The sequence below is a fragment of the Ruditapes philippinarum genome, unplaced genomic scaffold, assembly GCF_026571515.1.
Source record: "Ruditapes philippinarum isolate M1 unplaced genomic scaffold, ASM2657151v2 ctg7768_1_1_1_1, whole genome shotgun sequence".
Lineage (NCBI taxonomy): Eukaryota > Metazoa > Mollusca > Bivalvia > Venerida > Veneridae > Ruditapes > Ruditapes philippinarum.
Genome location: NW_026852211.1, coordinates 20,929 through 43,197, shown reverse-complemented (window position 1 = coordinate 43,197; position 22,269 = coordinate 20,929). Strand labels below are relative to the sequence as shown.

Here is a 22,269-nt window from a genome sequence, read left to right as displayed (position 1 = left end):
TACTCAAGCAGAAGGTTTCCTCCTGTGAAAGAATTGTCCCTTGATAAGCTGATAATGTAAATACAATCCTTTTTTCACAAATTGGCATAATTCTTGCAAAACTTTTATATATATTTTCCTCGGGTTGTTTTTTGCCTTAATTCTTTTCCTTTCGAAACCAAGTATTGTAATTCATATTTGTTAATAGCTGAAGAAAATAGACTTAAAGGAAGAATACCCAATTGCCGTGTACACACTGCTTGTCAAAAAATATTTGGAGATAAAAGTCGCCACCTTAGAAAAACTTATTGCAAAATGCGAAGGCTCGATTTCAGACGAAGTTTTGACAGGAACCAGACAGCTATTGCTTCAAGTAGAAGTAAGTTTACCTGAATTTGAGAACATTTTCATATCTGCATATAAAAAGGATTAAAGCTACAAAGTACGTTGTTACATTATACAATGTATTAAAAAAACATTTGAACATCAGGTAACTTTAACTAAAGGGAAGTAAATCTACTATGTAAAGCTATTTTTGTGCCCCCACTTTAGTGGCGTGCATTTAGATTTACCCTTGTCCGTTCGTCCGTCCTTCCGTCCGTTCTCTTTTTGTGTCGCACGTAACTCAAAAAGTATTTGACCTAGAGTCATGAAACTTAATAGGGATGTTGATCAGCATGTGCAGTTGTGCACCTGGGTATTTTTGTGTGGATTTATTCAGTATTTTTTAGAGTTTTCGCCCTTGACTTAGTAAAGATTTGCAATTTTCAACTTGTGTCGCATGTAACTCAAAAAGTATTTGTCCTAGAGTCATGAAACTTAACAGGAATATTGATCAGCATGTGTAGTTGTGCACCTGGGTATTTTCGTCTGGATTTATATAGTATTTTTAGAGTTATTGCCATTGACTTAGAAAAGAATTTTTTTGCAATTTTCAACTTGTGTCGCATGTAACTCAAAAAGGATTTGACATAGAGTCATTAAACCTTACGGGAAGGTTGCTCAGCATATTCAGTATTGCACCTGGGGTTTCGCTTGTGGATTTATCCAGTATTTGTAGAGTTATTTCCCTTGATTTAGTAAAAACCGTTTCATTATGTTGTTATTTGTTCCTTGAGTGCTTGAGTTAGAATCAACCAACTTTACAGGAAAAATGATCAACATAACTAAATTACAGGAATAATGATTCACATCACTGTGAAGCTATGCACCTGGGACTTTGCATGTGGATTTTTTTCAGTTTTGTTAGAGTTGTTGCCCTTGACTTACAGTAGTATAAATTTGCAATTTTCAACTGTTTCATGCATAGCTTAAAAAGTATTTCACTTGTCGGCCCGAAAGTTTACAAGAATGATGATCAGCATGTGTACTTATGCACCTCCGGGTTTGCTTGTGGATTTATTCAGTATATGTAAAGTTCTTGCCCTTTACTTAGTAAAAGATTTTTTGTTTTCAAAAAATATTTGACCTAGAGTCATAAGATTGACAGAACAGTGGCGGGCACCCGTGTCCTATGGACACATTTATAGTTGTTATCTCCCCTCATCTGCCATTCGCACTTCATAAAATTGAGATTATTCAAGTAACCATGGAATTTCTATTCTATTCCCTATCTTGTTTGTTATTGTTAATCAGTAGACTTCTCCATTTATCACTTGAAAATGATTCGCATGTTTACTGAAAGACATGAAGTATATTCATTTTGTTTAAAACTTTTTTTGCTTCATGATATTGTGATATGAATAATTATGTAAAAAAATGTTGATTGTTATTATGACTATTGAGCAGTAATCGTCAATTAAATACTTTCACGTGTATAATTTTTCCTCCTTACTTCATTTTTTTCTTTTCTTTTCACTCCAAACCAACCAATTTAACTACATTTTTCACTGCAAATTTCGTCCAGTGTTCAATCGAATCACATTGGTAAAATAACAAGAAAGAAAGAAAAAATTAAGGAAAAAAATGAACACTACCATCAGCTTGCTCTATTAGTTATTATGTTTTAGTAATATATAAATATACAACAGAGTTTGGCTCTCCACGTACGTGAAACTGGAAAGTATACAAATCTAATATGTAATATCAAATTATTTACCATTATATTTTTCGCTAGTATGTTAATTAACTGCTGTTTGAGCCTCATTGTATTTTTATTCATGTTTGTCACCTCATTATGTCAAGCTTGTACATGAAATGAGAGAAATAAATTAAGCTGCGGTCTCACTGACTCCCGGCAGACCCCAAAGGACCACCCCGGAAAGGGAAAACCGGAAAGTTTGGGGAAGGGTTTCCGGGGTAAATTTTTGCGGTCACACAAAACCCCAGCAACAAAACCCGGAAATTTCCCCTTTACTTACCACCCACGAGGGCCGCCCCCGGGACTAAAGAAAAAGCAGAGCCCAGGTGAAGCTACGGTTCATGCCGGTGCTTTCTCGGTCGTTCCCGGATGACGCCAGAAGAGCCCCGGTTGACCCAGGGAGCCTCAGGTGGATTTAAAACGCGCAAAAATGATTACATTGATACATAATTTTTATTTAATATAATATCTATTGTTCCAGAATAGTAGTAATTCATGATGATTTTCTGAAAAAAAAATTATGCAAGGCTGGGTACGGATGTACCACGGTTGTTCCCGGTCGTACCCCGGTCCTTCCCGGATCACCCCGGACGTCTACAGGGGCTTTGCCGGATATCAGTTAGACTGTAGCTTAAATGTTTTTTGACTTGACTTGACTTGGCAAAATTAAGACTAAATTTCGCTAGTCTCTTATGCAATAATTAGCGCCGTTCAACGCGATACTTATCGCGTGAGGAACACACAACATACGAAAAATAAGACGATAATATAATCGAGTTGAAATTTCGCTAGTAAAAGTGTCCCTTGTCTATAGAAAGGGCGATAATTATCGCTTGAGAGACTAGCGAAATTTAGTACTAAATTTCGCCATTTTGAGCCGATAATTATCGCGCGTTTTTTAGCGAAATTTTGTGGACGAATAGGACACCACAACAAAGTGTATTTTTCTACATATATTTTGCTGTGTGCCAGATTTATATCAGTTTCATTTCTTCACAGATATATGAATTATAAATCGTTATATACGGTAAGAGATCTCAGGGTTTATAGGTATCAAGACGGTGTGGTTTATAATTGTGAAAAAGTCAAATTTTGCAGGAAACACAAATAACGAGCATGTGATCCGTTGCTTTTGCTGTTACCCAGCAAAATCGTTGTATTCACCTATTTCCGGTGTGAAAAATAAACATATGTTACTATGGAAATGTAGTAATAAAAAGGTACATGTATATTGAACCAGTTAAACAATATTGTTTCGGGTATCATGAATTATATCTTTTATTACACTTGTCCATCTCAGATGATTCCAATTCCTGCGTAATGACATTTGACATGTTTTAGCACGATTTTCCATGAAGTCAAGTCAGTACCGACATACTCGGTAAAGAGGACATCCTACCAGTCAATTCTAATCTAAATAACATGTTTCCACCGAAAGCATATCATAGCTGGCTGTTGTTTTGATAATCGCAAACATTTTCATGGACGACAGATTTCTGAAACATTTTGGAGATTAAAAAAAAAGAATCTATCCAAGTCAGTTTAATACTCAAAGAAGTGTATGCAACATAAATATTAAGATATAATTATTGTCGTTTGTTTTGTATTATCTTGCATAGGAAAGTATAACAGAAGATGAACCTGCTGATTTATCAGAACTTCAAGAAGAAAATAACAAACTGAAAGAAAGAGTAAAGGAACTCGAAAATGAGCGGGACAGTTTACAATCGATAGTATGTATAATTGTAGTTAATATTTTTAGACATCTTTGGTTTTAAATGATTATCGACAAAATTCATTTACTTTAAACTATTTTCACTGTAATAAACAATTACTTATTTACATGTAAAATATTATTAAATAAAAAAAGAAACCGGTTTGCATGCAGACATAAAGGAGATTTAATAATTTAATGTCCTTATTTTCTGTATCAACTTTCAGTTTTATCATCATATGTTTCATCAAAGTCCTGTAACTTCACTATAGCATAAGTACTGTAATTTACGCTTTCTTTAGTTTAATTAGATATTATGAATATGTAAAAGTAAATTTTATTGCTTTTTAATTTAAATTGGCAATCACACAAAAATAAGATTAAATAAATGAAAATAAAAAATAGAGAATACAGTACTCATAAAATTGTACATAAAATACATCGAACAAGTCTAACATAGCGTGCTTGCGAGTTGAATGTAAGCCTAGAATCATAGGGCAAGTAAAATGCCGAAATACAAAAACTCCCATGAACTTGTATTACATAAAAGTAGTTTTATAAACTTATTGTTGAAAATGTCATATGTTGAAATTATATACGCTAATCATATAAATTTGCTTGTTTTCACTGTTTTCAGGTCAACCAAAAGGAAGAAGAGAACAGTTGGATAAAGCCACTTGTAAATGATCATTTAACAATATCAGTGAAAAAAATGCCGCAATGCGTCTATTACTTAATTCAATAATATTGCTTTGAAAAAGGATAGCGTAAATACTGTACAAGATAGATTTTACTTTCTGCAAAGTAAGTTTATGATTCGTTCAAATGCTCAAACTTCAGTCTTTAAAATATATTGTCTAAAGATCAAAAACAACTTTGAACAGACTAATATATTTATTGCTTTCCTCAAGGTTGACGACCATGTGGATTTCAAGGCTATACAATTCATTGCAACCGTCGCAGAATCTCGAAAGGAGTTTTTTCTTTTGCTTGAGTCGTTGCCTTTTGCTATCAAAGAAAAGCCAGAAGTTGTGAGTCAGCATCAACAAGAGGTAATATTTATTATTACATTTGAAATTTAAGTGATAAACATATGACCGTTACAGCGTTAACATTTTCATTCCTATTTCTATTAGATGTTGCACTATGGGTCTTTTTAGAGGAACAAATTATGAAACAAAAGTAAAAGACAACATAATATATAGAAAGAAATAAATATTCCTTTTCAACTGCTGCGATGTTTTTAAGATAACAAGACAGAAATGATCACCATTATGACACCATATGCAGAACACCACAATCAAGTGAACGCCTTTAAGGTCAAGGACTAACTCAAAGGTCTAATGTTCAAACATCAATTTTAATGTAAGCTCTGTAAGTCTTGACAATTCAAAGTTTTTAAAAATACTTTGCACAAATGATCCCTGCCATTACACAATCTACAGAGCACAGAATCAGGGTTGATTCGCCCAAGTTACATTCAGGTTTCTACCCCAAGGTCAATGTCACACTTAAAGTTCAACATTTTCCTGTCCGCTCCTTAACTTTAAAACGATTGAAAAAGATTTAAAATGACTTTGCAATAATGTTCATTGTAATGACATGAGGTGTGAAGCGCAATATTCAGACTGCTACCCCCTAGGTCTAGGTCACACATAGAGATCATATGTTCAAATTTTGTGTCCTCTTCATAACTTTCAAACAACTGAAAATTTTAATTTATATCGGCACAAAAGATCACAATTATTACCTTACAGAGGACAACAAACAAAGTCATGGTTGTAAGATAACCAGCAGTCTTGTATTTCTCACCTGAATGATTAACAAACACGAAAACTATAACAGATAATACGTAAAGATTCATAATCAAAGTATTATAAGTTAAAACAGGACATATTACTTAAGCCCACAAAACAACAGTGATACAAATTCCGTTAAAAGATACCCATTGGGTCAATTTTTAACGGGGTCAAAATTTAATGTTACACCGGATCGCGAATCTTTTTTCAAGTAGGTCCTTTATACTTCGTTTAAGGGATACCAGTTAACTAAACACCTTCGACCTAATGCCAATTCAATCCAATACTTTATTTACAATATGCCTGTGGCAAAGGTTGACAAACTACAAGTTGATTGTTTTCTACTTGACATTAAACTTTAAAATTTAGGTAAAGGTGCGAATTTTAGAATAACGTGTACAGATTAAAAGAAAATAATTTTCTCTTTCGACGAAAGGACGCAAAACGTTATGTTATGTTATGTTATGTTATGTTATGTTATGTTTCACTAATTTGGCACTTTTAATTTTATTTTGATATTCCTCTGATTCAAATACAGATTTTAATTGTACCAAATATTAATATGCATAAGGTGATCCTATAAAGAATTAGGATCGTTAGAAGATACAACCATCTCATCTGCAAAAAAGCAATACAAATACCCATAATTGGTTAACATCTGGTCAGTGTTCATCATTAATGAAGAGTATAAACAATATTGGTGAAAGTTGCTCTCTTTGTTTCAATCTAATATAGATATATAAAAATGAATACAAAAAGATATTCTGAAAATGTACAAGCATTTTTAACACATGACGAAAGCTTTTTATATATTTCTTTTATCATATGTACAATTTTACTGCTAATATTTTAACAAATTCCTATCATAATTAAAACAAACAAAATTCATCAGGTAGCTGTGCTGAATAGGATATTTACTAAGGTCTTAAATACGTCATTAAGTTCATATATGGTATATTATTCATTACTTATTCATAGAGATCGAAAGAGTGATGAAAAAGGCTCCCCGGCTACATAGAAGTGTATAATTACAACTGCTTCTATCGGTTTATGTTAGTTTTCTTTTAGGATTTATTGTTGCATTTAGTTATACAATTGAGATTCTGATAAGAAACCCGATTTGTAGTTATTACTACGTGGATCTTTTTCAGATTTTATTGAAATTGCATAAAACGGAAACAACCATGGTATTAAGAATAAAGCGGAAGAGATTAAAACGTTTAAAACATTTTGATCACTTGAATCCATATGATTCATTTGCACATAAATTTCAATTGAAACTTTTAGCATATTCACGAAATTCCTGATCCCTCGCTGGTGACATCTAACCTACAAAAGTTGGATTCTGAAAAATTCTGGGAGTGGGTAAGAAATCTAAGATTTCAGTATACATTTTAAGAAATTATTATTGGGTAAGTAATCTAAGATTTCATCTTTGTTATATAAATTTATTCAGAATAAATATTGTTATGGATGAATATTTACAATAAAGAACTGTGGTAATTTTGTTTGCTTTGTTTGGTTCAAAAAGTGCATAAATTAGGTATAAAATCGGATTGGAATTATAAAAAAAATCATGCTACTTATCTATAATTTATATAAACATTTGTTGAAAATACAAACATTTGTATCAAACATAAGCTTTGTTTCTAAAATTGATGAGCATATATAGTTATACAGTCGATTTCTGATTTAGAAATAATGCATTTACTTAGGTTTACTTTAAAAACAGAAAATATGTGTTCTGGTACACAAAAGATGAATCAAAGTTCAAACTAAATGTTTATTTCACCACGATAAGCAACGTACACATGTCTTTTATCAATCTAATAATCATACAGTTATGCAGATTAAACTGCAAAGAGAATGTGGGAAAAGTTATAAATTTAGCATGAATTATTTCATTGAACAAATGCAAAGAACTTAGAAAAACCGCGCATGAATAGCAGAATTAAATAAGAATAAGATTGAGTGCCTTAATGAGTAAGATTCTAGAACATAATCTGACGGTTATCAATGAATATGAAAATCGATGGTCAAACAAGACGCTTAAATGCATATCATGCCCCAGCAATGCTTTAATTTCTATTATATTTGTTATACTTTAAAAGTTCTCAAAAATTTAATAAATAGCAAATTAAATGAACCACCTTTTCTAACATGCTCTAAAACCATTAATTTAAAGTTAAAAAATTCATGCTTGCTTTTTTAAAATTAAAAAAAGAACAAATTTATTTGTATCTGATGCATAATGTGCCTTTAATTCTAGCAAGTTGTTAATCAGAGATGCAAAATAACAGTGGTCTCTTTCAAACAATGTTGCATTGTAGCTGACGAAAAATATTTTTGTAATAAGAGACATATACATGTTACTTACAATAAACGGAAACTCATGAAAGTTAGATTCGAACAAATAAAATAGCGTTTGAAAATAACATCTAATTATTAATCAAATTCAATAAAATCCAAAATTCCAAATTTTCGAGAAACATCAGATTACTGACACCATATTTTAGAATTGTGATACAAATCCTAAACATTGGCGACAGTGGTTCGGACTGAAGGAGGTAAGCGCGCATTTTCATTTCTTTTTTTTTTCTTTTTTTCTTTTTTTTAAATCAAAGTGTCACAAAATTTTAGCAATCATATATCACTACATAATTATTATATTATGTATGTTTGTTTATTTATTTCATAGGAAATAAAGGAATTGTGTTTTCTATTACTATTTTCATGACTTATGTTTACCAGAGAAAAATATCAATTTTGTGTGATGTTTGTGCTGTCGATATTATAAGAATTATGACTCCAATAATATTTTGATATATTTTACAGAATTTCGAAGATTACTGCAAGCATCTTGTAGACTGTTGTCAATCCATTGCTTCGTTGGTCAACTTGATTATTCCTTTATTCAAAGGAGCTTTCAAACAAAATGTAAGTTTAAGGATTAGGTATCTCCTCCGCTTTTGGCAAAAATGATATTAACCAACTTACATATTACACACGAAGAAAGATTAACTCATTTAATCATAACCGACGACAACAGTTTTTTTATCATTAATGACCGTTAGAAAAATATTCTGAGATTTAAACATTATATTTTATATTCATGAATATTGTTGGAAAATTACATGTAAGAGTTGAACAGTAGATGTTCTAGACAATCTTGAAATCTATGTTGAAATTTTATTTTAGAAACAAGAGACACTAGAATTGTTAAACAGGCATATGGTGAAAGAGGTGGGCAAGTTTATTTGTGAAACAAGAAACTTTTATGTATTGTAAGTATCTGGACTATGAAAGTGTATTTAGAAAAATTGTATTTTTCATCTTTGTTTAATTTTACTTTATTACATTGTACTGTAGAATAAAGATATACCAAGCTGGTCTATGTAATTTTTCGAGCTTGTTAAAACATATATTTGAAGATTTTTTATTAAATTTTTAATAAATTGCTTACATGCGACAGGTGGTTTTAGCACCCGATTCTGTTTTTTTAGCTGCTACTAGCACATATTTATTAGACTTATTAGACTGCTACTAGCACTAACAAAGTACGCCTGTTCTTACTATAGTATGTTTCTGTTAGTGCTACTAGCGCTAACAAAAGACAATGTTAGTTACAGAAGTAAAGTTTACATGACGGACTAATAAAAATAAAGGCATAACAGTGGGATCAATTTGTTTGCTTTTTTCCCCCTTTTTTTAAATAGTTTCACTGCTCTTCATGACTTCATGTCTTTTCAAGAAAAAACAAAGGGGTTACGGATCGAAAAATAATCAGCTGTTTGTATATTAATTATTTAGAGCATATATTATATTAGATGTAGGCCCTATTTTATTATAAGTAGCAATGCACTGTAAAGCACTTCCAAAAGTATCTCGCTAATTGATTTATCTTAATATTGAGACATGACCTAGAACTTAAACATGATTTATTGCATTAACAGTTTATTTTTTTTTAAATTATTTAGTCTTAATAGCGCCGACGTTTACACTGTATTAATCGCCCAATAACACTGATAAGCCTCATCAAAAGGAAAATACAGTCTGCATATGTATGCAGCCGACGTCGGAATATTTGAGAAATGGATAGAAAGAGTGAGAAAACTGATGGCCATGCTTTATTCACTGCGCATGCGGCCAGGATTGCTTTTGCTTATCGCTTCTTTTGTTAGCGCTGGGCATACTTGTAAGAAAATGCGTCTTTTGTTAATGCTAGTAGCAGCCAAATAATCTAATAAATATGTGCTAGTAGCAGCTAAAAAAACAGGATCGGTGGGTTTAGTTGTTGGAAAAGATTTTTGAGTCTGTGAAAAGGGGAGTCTTTTTACGCGCATGCATTTATTTAAGATGAAAAAAAATGTAAAAGCAATAATCACTTTTTACTTAAAGTCACTTTGTAAATTGTATAGGTTCAAAATGAAAATGATAAAATAGAAAATTTCTATAAAAGGCGTATTTCATATGGAGAAATAATTCCTCTTAATGTGCCATGGTAAATGGAATTTAAATTCAGTGTAAGACAGAGTAAAATGAACGTGTGCAGTAATGCAGACCACCTGGAATGCCGACTTTATTATATATTACTGGCGCATGAAAAAATCGTGCGTATCATATTCAATGATTTTCAATACAGTTTAATTTCGATTAACCTCGATTACCTTAACCACGGTGCGTAATCGTTCCGGGCTGATTTGGAATATTTTCCCGTTCCTGAACTGATTTGGATTTATTGGCACCGGTTGATTCAAATAAAATGGATTTTTAGCTTGACAAGGTAAGAAAATATATAAAATAAACACATTTACATCTTTTTGTCTTTGAATATTCTACTTGCATGGAACATCGCAATGGTTCATGAATTCATATACAACTTTATAAGGTTTGTTAATGGTCTTTTATGAGTTGGAATCGGAAAACAAATTTCAGATGTCAGTGAAGTAGTAGCAAACAGTAGCATAAAATTGCCAAAAAAATCATTATTATCTATGATTTTCCAGATATTTCATGCTAATTTATAGAAAAAAATCATTCCGCGATAATAATTATAATGGTTTTAGTTAAATGTTTTGTCCAGTAATAAATTTCTAATACGTATTTTTATGACAACACTGTAAACTTATTAGAGCACCGGATTGATTCATATTATGGGAAAACAAGGCAACGGGCTGATTTTACGCTTGGAGCTCACTGCAACTCTTAATCAATCACCGAATTCTATGTTAAACAAAGGCACTTCACTAAAAATTTAAAATCAAGTTGTATATACATATTAAAGGTATAACTTATAGTTTCAAATACCAGTAGTCAAAGTCAAAGCAACATATACGTTTATGTATACAATTATTGGCAGATTCATAGTCTTGTCAAAGTGTTGTATTACACGGAGGAACTGGAATATAACTATATAGTAAGTGTAGCGAAGGTACATGTGAAACTAACGTTTATGGATGACCGTAATGTATTTCTTTAGAAAGTATCAAGGCTTCCGCTAATATATGCACATAATTATATAAGAATTTACAATCAATGTATGGAGCGAATTGTCGAGAAAATGAACCGAAAGGAATTCGATTTCGAGTTATGTTTACCTACAAATGCATTGGAAAATAGGAAAAAAGTCTATTCGGCTCTTCTATATTTCATTGATAGTTAATATTAATGTCATTACATTTAATTATCTGATTATGACATTTGCAAATATTTGTTTTAATGGTTTATGAGAGTGCCAAAGCAGGCTCAAAACACCAAACAATCTAGAACCGTAATTGTTTTAACATATATACTATATAATACACGTTTTGATTGACTATTTCTGAAAGGAAATTGCAGCATAAATACTGAGCTACCAATATGTGGAAATATGCCCCAGTCTAATAACGGATTAACGGAAGATCCTATGAATTATAAACAGGAAAATCCTTTAACCTGGATATATCAACACTTTAAGATGAAACAAATCTACCATCACTACTATACAGTTATATTCCAATCCCTCTCTATTAAACAACACTTTGACAAAACTATAAATATGTCGATACGTATACACATTTGCTTTGACTTTGCAAACTGGCATTTGCAACTTTAAATTAGATTCTCGACATTATATATTTTAATATTTGATATATAATTTAATATACAATGTATATTTTTAATGTTTTAATATTTAATTACAATTTGTAAACATGTTTATACAAATTGATAGGTTATAGAAAATGTCCTTGTTAAACATGAGAATTCGACGATTGATTAAGAGTTGCAGTGAGCTTCAAGCGTAAAATCAGCCCGTTGCCTTGTTTTCCCTCAATATGAATCAATCCGGTGCTCTAAACAAATTAGAGGGTTGTCAAAAAATACGTATTACAAATTCATTACTGGACAAAACATTTTACTAAAACCATTAAATTATCGCGGAATTATTTTTTCTATAGTTGATCATGGAATACTTGAAAAATCATAGATAATAATGGCTTTTTTGGCAATTTTATGCTATTGCTTGCTACTTCTTCACTGACATGTGAAATTTGTTTTCGGATGCCAACTCATAAAAGACCGTTAACAAACCTTATAAAGTTGTATATGAATTCCTTAACCATTGCAATGTTCCGTGCAAGTAGAATATTTAAAGACTTAAAGATGTAAATGTGTTTATTTTGTATATTTCCTTACCTTGTCAAGCTAAAAATCCAAATTATCTGAATCAATCGGTGCCAATAAATCCAAATCAGTTCAGGAACGGGAAAATATTCCAAATCAGCCCGGAACGATTACGCATCGTGTTAACGTAGGATAAATATATTTACAATAAATATATCACTTATAGTGTCGAGTACTTGTAGCTTTAAAATGTTTGTAGAATATTTGAAATCACCAAAACTTAATTTTGTACACACTTTTCTCGCCAAATACAATCCACACAATCCACCGTTTTAAACTATAATTAATTGTTGTTTTTTCAAATTAAGATGCAGATGATTAATGATGATTTGCATCTGATTAACAAAGAGCTTTCGCCTTTAACAGGATTGAATGTTTTCAAAATGAAGTTTACATATGCTTTCATGTGAAATCATGCCATCGTAAAATCAGTATAATACAACTGTCTTGTTAATTTAATTTATTTGATAGCATTGAAATCGTCACAACCATCATAATTATTGTATGTTGTAAAATCTTTGAACTCCTAAGTCAGACAGTTTTATCTTTTGGAAAAGTGTTTAGAATACTAATTTGGAAATCGACTATATATATCTTCGATTCGTGAGCCATCCGAGTAGGCATTGAAAAGTGTTCAACAGCATTAGGTCATTGTTGTGTAGACAAATACGTAAAAATACTTTGTAAAATGAACAAGTTTAGCTCACTGTAGCTATCTGTATAGCTGACATGGTATAACTAGGTCTACATGTATATAAATATCGGGTATGACCAACTTCAGCATGAAGGACTGCTTGGCATCGCTGACGCATAGAACGGATCAGTGTATTCATTTCGGCTTTTGGAACGTTGTTCCATTCCTGTATCAAGGATGTGCTAGCTGACGTCTAACACGCTGATCCAAATTATCCCAAATGTGCTCATTGGGATTTAGATAACTAGAAGGCGTTTGGCACGCCAGTCATAAATAAATGCAATGCTTTTCGCTGATGAAATTCACAGTTTCCCTAGCTGCACGGCTTGTGGCATTATCATGTTAAAAAGAGTGTTATTTACATTATTTTGAAACAGTAGGATAACATGTCTCTCATTAATTTACCTCGGTAGCGTTGGAATCAAAATTCCCTACGATAACTACGAAAACCATGTGCATTGTCTGCCCAGGCCAAGACAGAACTCCCACCCCAAAACGAGCTCGTTCAAGTATGCAGCAGTCGGTAAAACGTTCATTGCTACTACGATATATTCGAACCCTGCCATCAGCTAGATAAATGGAAAACCTCGACTCGTCAAAGAAAAGATTGCTATTCCATTGTTGTCTAAGCTGAAGTTAGAGAGTACGTTCCCAATTTTTAACGCAATTTACGCGGTGACGTCGCCTCAAAACACAAGCAACGTATGGTCGACGTCCATTGCACACAATTTGGACAGTATACGGTTGTTATGTATCAGGGGTGTTAGTAGCAGTAGCTATGGCACTTTGAAAGCGACTGCGCAGGTTGGTATTCCGAATAGTTCAACGTCTTTTTCTTATTTACATGAAAGTCTATAAAATTACACTGTAAGGTTTCATAAAATATACACGTGCATGAGAAAATCACGTTTAGCGGGTTTCTCTTCCAAAATGAGTTAAAATCTAATTATAATTTGTTTTATCGGACACATTCTAATCGCTTGCCCGAAAATATGTAGCATGTTGACATTTTCCGGCCAAGGGCCGTCTGACTTCCGCTAAGATTAACAGTAAAGAAATGAATATAGGCAGAATTTCATTGGTCATTTTAACACTAATAGCCTGTTCGATTGATACTTTAGAAGAGATTCCGTTATTGGTGGAGGTCTGTTCGATTGCGCTATGGCAAGAAGTGTTGGAAAAAGATATGTCAGAATACAATGTAACTAGAACTATCACTAAATGTGATTAATACCCCCACAAGACTGCTTCGGAAATGAGGATGTTACTAGTAACAGAATACCTTGTAAAAGAATTGAAATATAGAGTTATGGTTGTGGGCAATTAAAGATAGTTGTGGTTCTTGTATGTTGCATTTCCTGTCAATGTGGTTGGCCATTAATGAAGTTTTATTGAATACTCTGTAATAAGTCCAGAAAGACAAGGACAAGGAACAAAGGGCAATAACTCTATAAATACTGAAGATGGAGTTATAGTTCTTGTGCACTGCACTTCCTCTTATTGTGCTTGACCATTGTATGAAGTTGTTTTGAATTCCAACCAGTACCTTTTAAGTTATGCTCCAGACAAGGAAAAGTATCAAAGGGCAGTAACTCTGTATTTTGTCAAAATGAAGTTATGGATCTTGTGCACTGCACTTCCTTTTAATGTCCTTGACAACTTAATGAAGTTGTATTGAATTCCAAACAGTAGTTTTCAAGTTATGCCCCGGACAAGGAAAAGTAACAAAGGGCAGTTACTCTGTAATAAGTCAAGATAGAGTTATGGTTCTTGTGCACTGCACTTCCTCTCAATGTGCTTGACCATTGTATGAAGTTATAATGAATTCCAACCATTAGTCTTCAAGTTATGGTCCGGACAAAAGAAAGCAATGGAAAAGTAACAAAGGGCAATAACTCTGTAATTACTTTAGATAGAGTTATGGTTCTTGTGCACTGCACTTCCCCTTATTGTGCTTGACAATTGTATGAAGTTGTTTTGAATTCCAACCAGTAGTTTTCAAGTTATGCCCCGGACAAGGAAAAGTAACAAAGGGCAATAACTCTGTAATTAGACAAGATAGAGTTATGGTTCTTGTCCACTGCACTTCCTCTCAATGTGCTTGACCATTGTATGTAGTTATATTGAATTCCAACCATTAGTCTTTAAGTTATGCTCCGGACAAGGAAAATGCAACGGACGTCTGGACCGACCGACCGACCGCCCGACCGACCGACCACCGGGTGACTCCTATATACCCCCCAAACTTCGTTTTTGGGGGTATAAATATCAAAACACAATAAAGTTATTTTCTAGATGTTTCGAACAGCTTTTCAATAAATATTTGAAATCAAAAATGACAGATCAACCTTTTGATACTTTAGCGTTTGATTGGGTTTCTCTTCTATTCTAAGCTGTTCTAGTCATTATATTCTCTTCTCGAACCGGGCATAAGGCGATTGAAAAGAACTTTCGTTGCACAATTCTCCGGGGATTAGTGTACAGTATCTACTAAATCTTTGTTGTATTATAAATTCCTATTCAAATCAAATTCCATTTTGATTAAAATCAAATAATGTTAGTAATATTGTTTAATTCTAAGATGACAATTAATGGGGAAAAACATTGTGGGTAAAAATGAACTAAAATAAAACTATTGAGGACGAATAAGATGTTTTGTTTGCGGTTAGCATGGTTAGTAGTAGCTTATCCTATGCAAGTTCAAAAGTTTGACTTCGGTCGAGTATCTTTTTAAAGATACTTCTTGTTTTAAAATAACACTTTATGTCCGCATAAACACAGAGGACGTTTCTTTTCTTCACTATATTTACAGAAATTTTTGTTTGAGTGATGCAGATGTTATTTGTGAGGAATTACATGTACACTTTCAATTTCTTCGCATTTTTCTACCGGTTTTTTTTAAATGATTACCTCTTTTTTTTACTTCTCATGCAGTTATACAACTTTAATTGTCTTTGCAGCTGGCCACTGAAGAGATGATTTATACACGTCAGACCGAAAAACAACTTCATTTTATAAACATTTCATAAAAATATTAAATTTAAAATCACGAACAGTCAAGGAGATGGTTGAGACTAGGCATTACAACTGTAAATGCTATCCCAAATTTACACGTGGCTTGTTCGGAAAGTTTGCATAATCATTCAATATTGTTCAAACTTGGTATGTGAATACCTTCATTTGCAACAAGTAAATGTCTTGAAATGGAAATTAAATCACAATTCTTACATAGACAAACAGGTTTCCATAGCAACATGGTTATAAATACTCAGAGCAGTCTAGAATTTTTTATAAGCTAAAAAATATCATTGCCAAGTAAATTGTATTTCTCTTTGTATGGTTGAACACGTTGAGGTCAACATTGTCTGTCCATCAATGGATTTTAAAAATTCAGGGCACAAACGTTCATAAAAATGAGATAATAAGACGACGTGTCGTGCGCACCAGCCAGACGCCTACCTCCAAGGTCAAGGACACAATTGGTTCAAACATATTTATTCCATATTTACATTTTGTATGATGAACAATATTTACTGATTGCGATAAAAAAGTTATGAAAGCTTCAGAGTATCCAGCCCAGTTGGAGGTGTCTGCTATTATGTATATTTTCTGTCCGGTCCATAACTTTTTTATAAATCAAGGGATTTTGAAATTATTTGGCACACATGTTAACAATAATAATACCCCAATTTCAAAGGTCATACTAGAACGCCAAAGCTTAACATGGGCTGTTTTAGTTTTATTGTGTGCAACCAATAGTTTTTCATCGTTCAAGGGATTTTGAAATTACTTATATAACTATATTTATTTTGTATTTGTCACATTTTGCGGCTTAAAAATAGTGATAACAACTACACCAATGTATTTCTGTTGACACATACACAGGATGTAAAATGTATTTCATTCCACATGTTTACAGTATTTCTTTAATGAATTCATTATTACATGTGCAAATCATGATAAAATATTGAGACACAAGGCAAATGCAACACAGCTAGAAAAACAAACTACTGGGGCTTTAGCATTTGAATCGCTCACCATGCAGGCCGGTTCTAGCCTCCAATCTGTAGGTGCCCTTGATGTGGTTTTACGTGATTCGGCATCTGAACTTTTTAAACAATCTAAGCTTTGGATATCCTCATTCAAAGAAGACTGGTTTATTGAAACCTACGAAACATGGCTTAGAAGGCACAGACTCCTTACTGGTGACTATGTAGAGAAAAAGCTACTCAGTAAATTGAGAGAGTAACGTAGGATAGTGCTCTGGGAATTGGGTACATGAATATTTGTTTGAATTGTGAAATATAGTTTGGGCATGATTATACCTTTCTGATTTTTTACAGCTAAAACATAAAAGATGTTGCAGTTTACGAATATGAGATTTGTTTAAAGGTCCCTTGATTATTTGACATTCGGCATAGAAATTATACAAACTTTGCAAAAAAAACCTTCAAAATAACTACAAAACAATTCTGTTGTAACAAGCTAAAACAGCACGATTTCACAAGACATGTCATCTGTACCTTTTACAGCGCGAGCTCTTTGTAATCACATCATATTTACTTTAAGAACAGCGTTAACGAAGAGAAGAGATAAGTGTGTACGTTTGCATAATTCAAGCCAGCCAAAGTGTGCACGTTCGCTTCCATTTAAATGGTCAAGTGATAATTGACTCCTTTGTCTACAGTTATATACATGTAGAAAAAAAACGTTGTCAAAATAATAGGAACAAGGCGACACAGTATTGTATATGCCATTTGTTTGTTTGATTAAACTTATGTCTATATTTAATTTTACAGTTTAGATAATCTGAAGTCAAACTTCACTGGTAAGTCTCTACGTATTTGTTAATATTATAAGTAAATGATTACATAATTATGCAGCTATGAGTATTTATAAACTAAATTCATCTGTTATGTTTTTATATTTTTTCTTGTTAATATTATAATAATTGAGGAGATTTTATAAGTTTATATGATTCAATTATATTTAATAATTATAAATTGAAGCTGATATTACTTTAGATATGTAAATTCAATAAATAACAAAAAGTTGTAAATGATGCATATAAAATGTCAACTTTTTAAGGTAATTGTCATGAATACTATATTTTGCTATACAGCGGGCAGTTTTTCTCTAATGGAAAGACTGATATGGATTGAAGGGCTTAATTATGTAAAGTGGTTTTACTTGTCTTATTATATATTAAAACAAAGTATATGTTCATAAGAAGTAATACCAAGATACGTTTAGTCCATGTCTATCACTGCATTTTGAATTGCTAAATTTTAAATGCTTTGAATCAAAGAAAGTAGTGACAACACATTTTCATATGCCTAAAATATAATATTTATGATATCCCTTGTTGACATATATTCATATAAAGAGAAATCATTAAATGCATTTATTTTATGACAGCTTGGAGCTTATTTGAACCACTCTTAAGTCCTTTATCTTGAACAAACCTACTCTGTTGAAATTTGAAGAAACACTGTCATGACCCAAGTATGACCCGAACCCTAGATCGAGAGAAAGACACGTTTGCCACTCGTCAAATGCTTCCTTTAATATAAATTGACTTGGGCATATATTGACGTCTCCATCTCCTGTGTAATATTGAACCTTAATTTTATCAATTTATTATACAAAACACAAAGCTATTCTTTAAATTATGTAGACAGGGGATTATAATTATATGGGCGTAATTAAACTTTGTACCGACGGCCTTCAACAATGGTTAGAATAAAAACTAATTCATTGAGATTTGTTACCTTAGTTATACTGTACGCCAAAATAGATGTTTTGATGTGTCCAGAAGAATTCAAATACAATATAATTATCAATGTTAGCATTGATCGCGTGTGGGAAATCAGTTGTTTCTCTATGTTATTAACAGAAATATAAAATGCACATATCAATGCCTAACTCTATGTCTCTAAACTTCATTAAACACTTCCTTGGAGTTTTTGGAGACAATCGTACGTGATTATCATAAGGATTTCATCAGAATTTTACAGGGTAAAAGTAGGGAAAGTAGGATTCCCTACTTGCCTGTTTGATGCAAACAAATACAGTCCCTTATTTAAGAATATCAATGACATCTTCTACGTCAGACTAGAAAATGGAAATGTCTTAAAAACGCAGGTTCGGCTAGCATTGTGGTTGCGAAATAAAAATACAAGAAAATGTGTTAAACATAGCTTTAACTAGTGTACAATTTTATACAAAAACTAAGAAAGGTAATGTGAGATATAAAAAGCAGTGGTTCACTACTATCATAATCATACGCGAAGTTGACATTGGTAAGCGATAGAGGTATCAAAAAGATCATAGGTTTGTTACATACTTGTAGATACAAGAAATTTTTGAATAAAGGTAGTACATGCAAAATTTAAAGGCCATTTATATCTCATAAATCAATAATTTTACAATTCTTAAGTAAAGTCACATAGGTGTTTAATAATTTTTAGTAATGGATTTACAGCATGTTAGATGTTTAACTTAACTTAACTTAACTGAAGAAAGTAGCGCTGAACTAATGTGTCATAAAGGTAGCAGAACGTATACAAAGTAGTATTGAATATTCCATACACATAACTAAATCATTATACATAAACCCATTTTTAAAGAGGAAAGAGGCAAAAGATAGATGTAAATTTTAACATAATACGAATTATAAAATGGATTTGAGAAATAAAAATGATAGCATTTGAGGGGCATAATGGACCTTTTAAAGCAAGCGTCCATTGAAAATTTCATGCATATAAATATACTTTAATTTAAAGAAATCATAAAATCAATTCTGTTGCCAAAAGAAATCACTTTTTTTATATTTTCAATATTGAAATTTGTCATATAATGAATATCAAACAAGGCAATAAAACACTAGTTATTTGACAATCAGTTGTTTTGTCGTCAGTGCAAGTACATATATTTGTCTCTATTGTCTTCTTTAAATATACATCACTGATACACATACATACCATTACTTACAAGATTTGATTTCATTAATTTATGATATTTACTACTACATTTTAATTTTATGCACGAATTGGGCATCATTACAATTTTCTCTGACTTTTCAGGATATCAGAATTGTTCGTATAAATCAGATTTTGTGAGATATGAATCATACTTGGAAAAGATATTACCTGGTTTTAGAAAATACCCGTGTTTTTGCATATAAATTTAAAGAAGCTGTTCAAAAAGGATTGATCGAGTTTGCTGATGATAATATAAGTGTAAGAAATCGTTACAAGTTATTATCAAAACCTTTTTTACATTATTTCTTTTCAAACCACTTGCCCCTCACCGCTGTGGGTTCGAATCCCGACAGGGACTTTGGATTCTTTCATGTGAGGAAGCTATCCAGCTAGCTTACGGAACGTCGGTGGTTCTACTCAGGTGCCCGTTTGTGCCTGAAATAATGCACGGAGGGGCACCTGAGGTCTTCCTCCACCAGTAAAGCTGGAACGTCGCGATATGACCTATACTGTGTCGATGTGACGTAAAACCCAAAACAAACAAACAAACAAAACATTATTACTTCACTATTGCAAATAACACTCATAAACAGACAAAGTTTTTTTTTTCTTTTTTTTTTTTTTTTTTTTTTTTTTTTTTTGGTAAAGGTTCATATTAACTATAGTTATTCAAGAAATCTATTGCAGTTTAATTAAATTTTTCTAGCTAAGAGGACTATACATTTTCATTTCATCTTTTCGAGTATTGGTTGTCATGCCTGTAAAATCTTTTATTTTCCAGGTATTCCACACTTTAAAATGGATCTGTGAAAAGTATGCTGAAGGTGTTGAAGAGGTCATAACAAGTTAGGCGCGATATTCGGCAAGCAATTTCGAAATTTTTCAAGAGAGTGGAGCGTGTTTACTAGCATATAAATGATTTAATAGGAGTTACAATATAGTATACAACTTTATTAACAAGTGCCACGAGTGTCATAAAGCGAGCCTGCAGCAGCGAATATAATATTCTTTTCAACGCATGACGACTTAACAAATTAAACTTTTTTTAAAAAGTTTTGCAACCAGTGATAATGTTGAAGATGAATATCATTCCGTCAAAGAGTTTTGGTATTTACATAATGATGATTTGCAACGAGCCATATACTATAGATACTAGATTGCATTTTGGTTTTGAAATATTATATGCTTTTGATTATGGTATATATTTTTGTTACACTGTCTTTGTGTGTTTGTCATCCATTTGAATTGAATGTGTTTTTGTGAAGGATTATGAAAGATTTCATTGGAATTCAAAAAGGATATAACACATCATATGCGGACATAAAACTTATTTAAGAACTGTTTTCAATATTAAATGTATGTATTGAATTTGCACACTTAGATATTTTGTATATACAATGTTTGCAAAATGTTATCATGTTTTCATGTTGTAAATATTCATGACTTGGTGGCCATTTTGTCAAGTCTGCAACTAATTTTCTCACTTTAAACAAGTGTGCAATCACTTCATGTCCTGTCCCTTGCATAAGATCTTTTCATATACATGTATGCTAAAATAGTAAATGGCGCATGCTCGATTTGATTGGGCTTGCTGATGGGTGATACTAGTTATTGTAAGCTACTTTCCACGCTTTCAAGCACTGGCTTAAGCAGAATTCAACATTTGATCAATTGGACTGTGTTTACTAGCATATAAATTATTTACTATGAGTAACCATATAGTATACAACTATATTAACAAGTGCAAGGATTGTCATAAAGCCAGCCTCCAGCAGCGAATATAATATTCTTTTCAACACGTGACGATTTAACAAATTGAACGAATTGAACTTAATGAAAATTATTTTGTTTTGACTTTATACGCGCGCTTTTATATGCTTTTTTATTTGTTTTTCTTTGTTTTGTTTTCTCTCATGAAATATATATGCGAAAAAATTGACGTCACATACCCGTGCCGATTTTGTGACTCCGTAAAAACGGTACCGCACGGTCGTGCACATATTTCAGACATTCCGTCATTTACCTTATACAAACATTGTGTGTGTTATCATTACACTATAGGCGCGTCAATGATTTTTTTTTTCACTTTAATTTGGGTATCTGATAAATATATAATATTACATGCATGTAGTCATTCGTGTAGGTTTATTACTTTATTACTGAATTTATTGAACTTGTTGAATGAAATAATATTTTGCTCGCCAAAGGCTTGCTTAATAACTTTATTAAACTCGTTCAATAGATCATTACTGAATTCATTGAATTCGTTGAATAAAATAATATTTTGCTGGCCAAATGCCCGCATAATAAAATTTTTTTGAACTCGTTCAATAAATTCAGTATTGAACCTACACTCA

General features: G+C 32.1%; 1 protein-coding gene across 1 annotated transcript; it reads left to right on the top strand.

Annotated features, from left to right (window-relative positions):
• Positions 1-187: 187 nt before the first annotated feature.
• LOC132752439 (uncharacterized) lies at positions 188-21,967 on the top strand (the record flags this gene model as incomplete). The annotated part of the gene is made up of 11 exons (XM_060742766.1): positions 188-358; positions 3,679-3,792; positions 4,411-4,452; positions 4,685-4,825; positions 6,860-6,937; positions 8,089-8,139; positions 8,408-8,509; positions 8,771-8,856; positions 17,729-17,757; positions 20,015-20,170; positions 20,694-21,967. Coding segments are annotated over 10 exons (915 nt in total), but the record flags the coding sequence as incomplete, so codon positions are not given.
• Between the last annotated feature and the right edge of the window lie 302 nt (positions 21,968-22,269).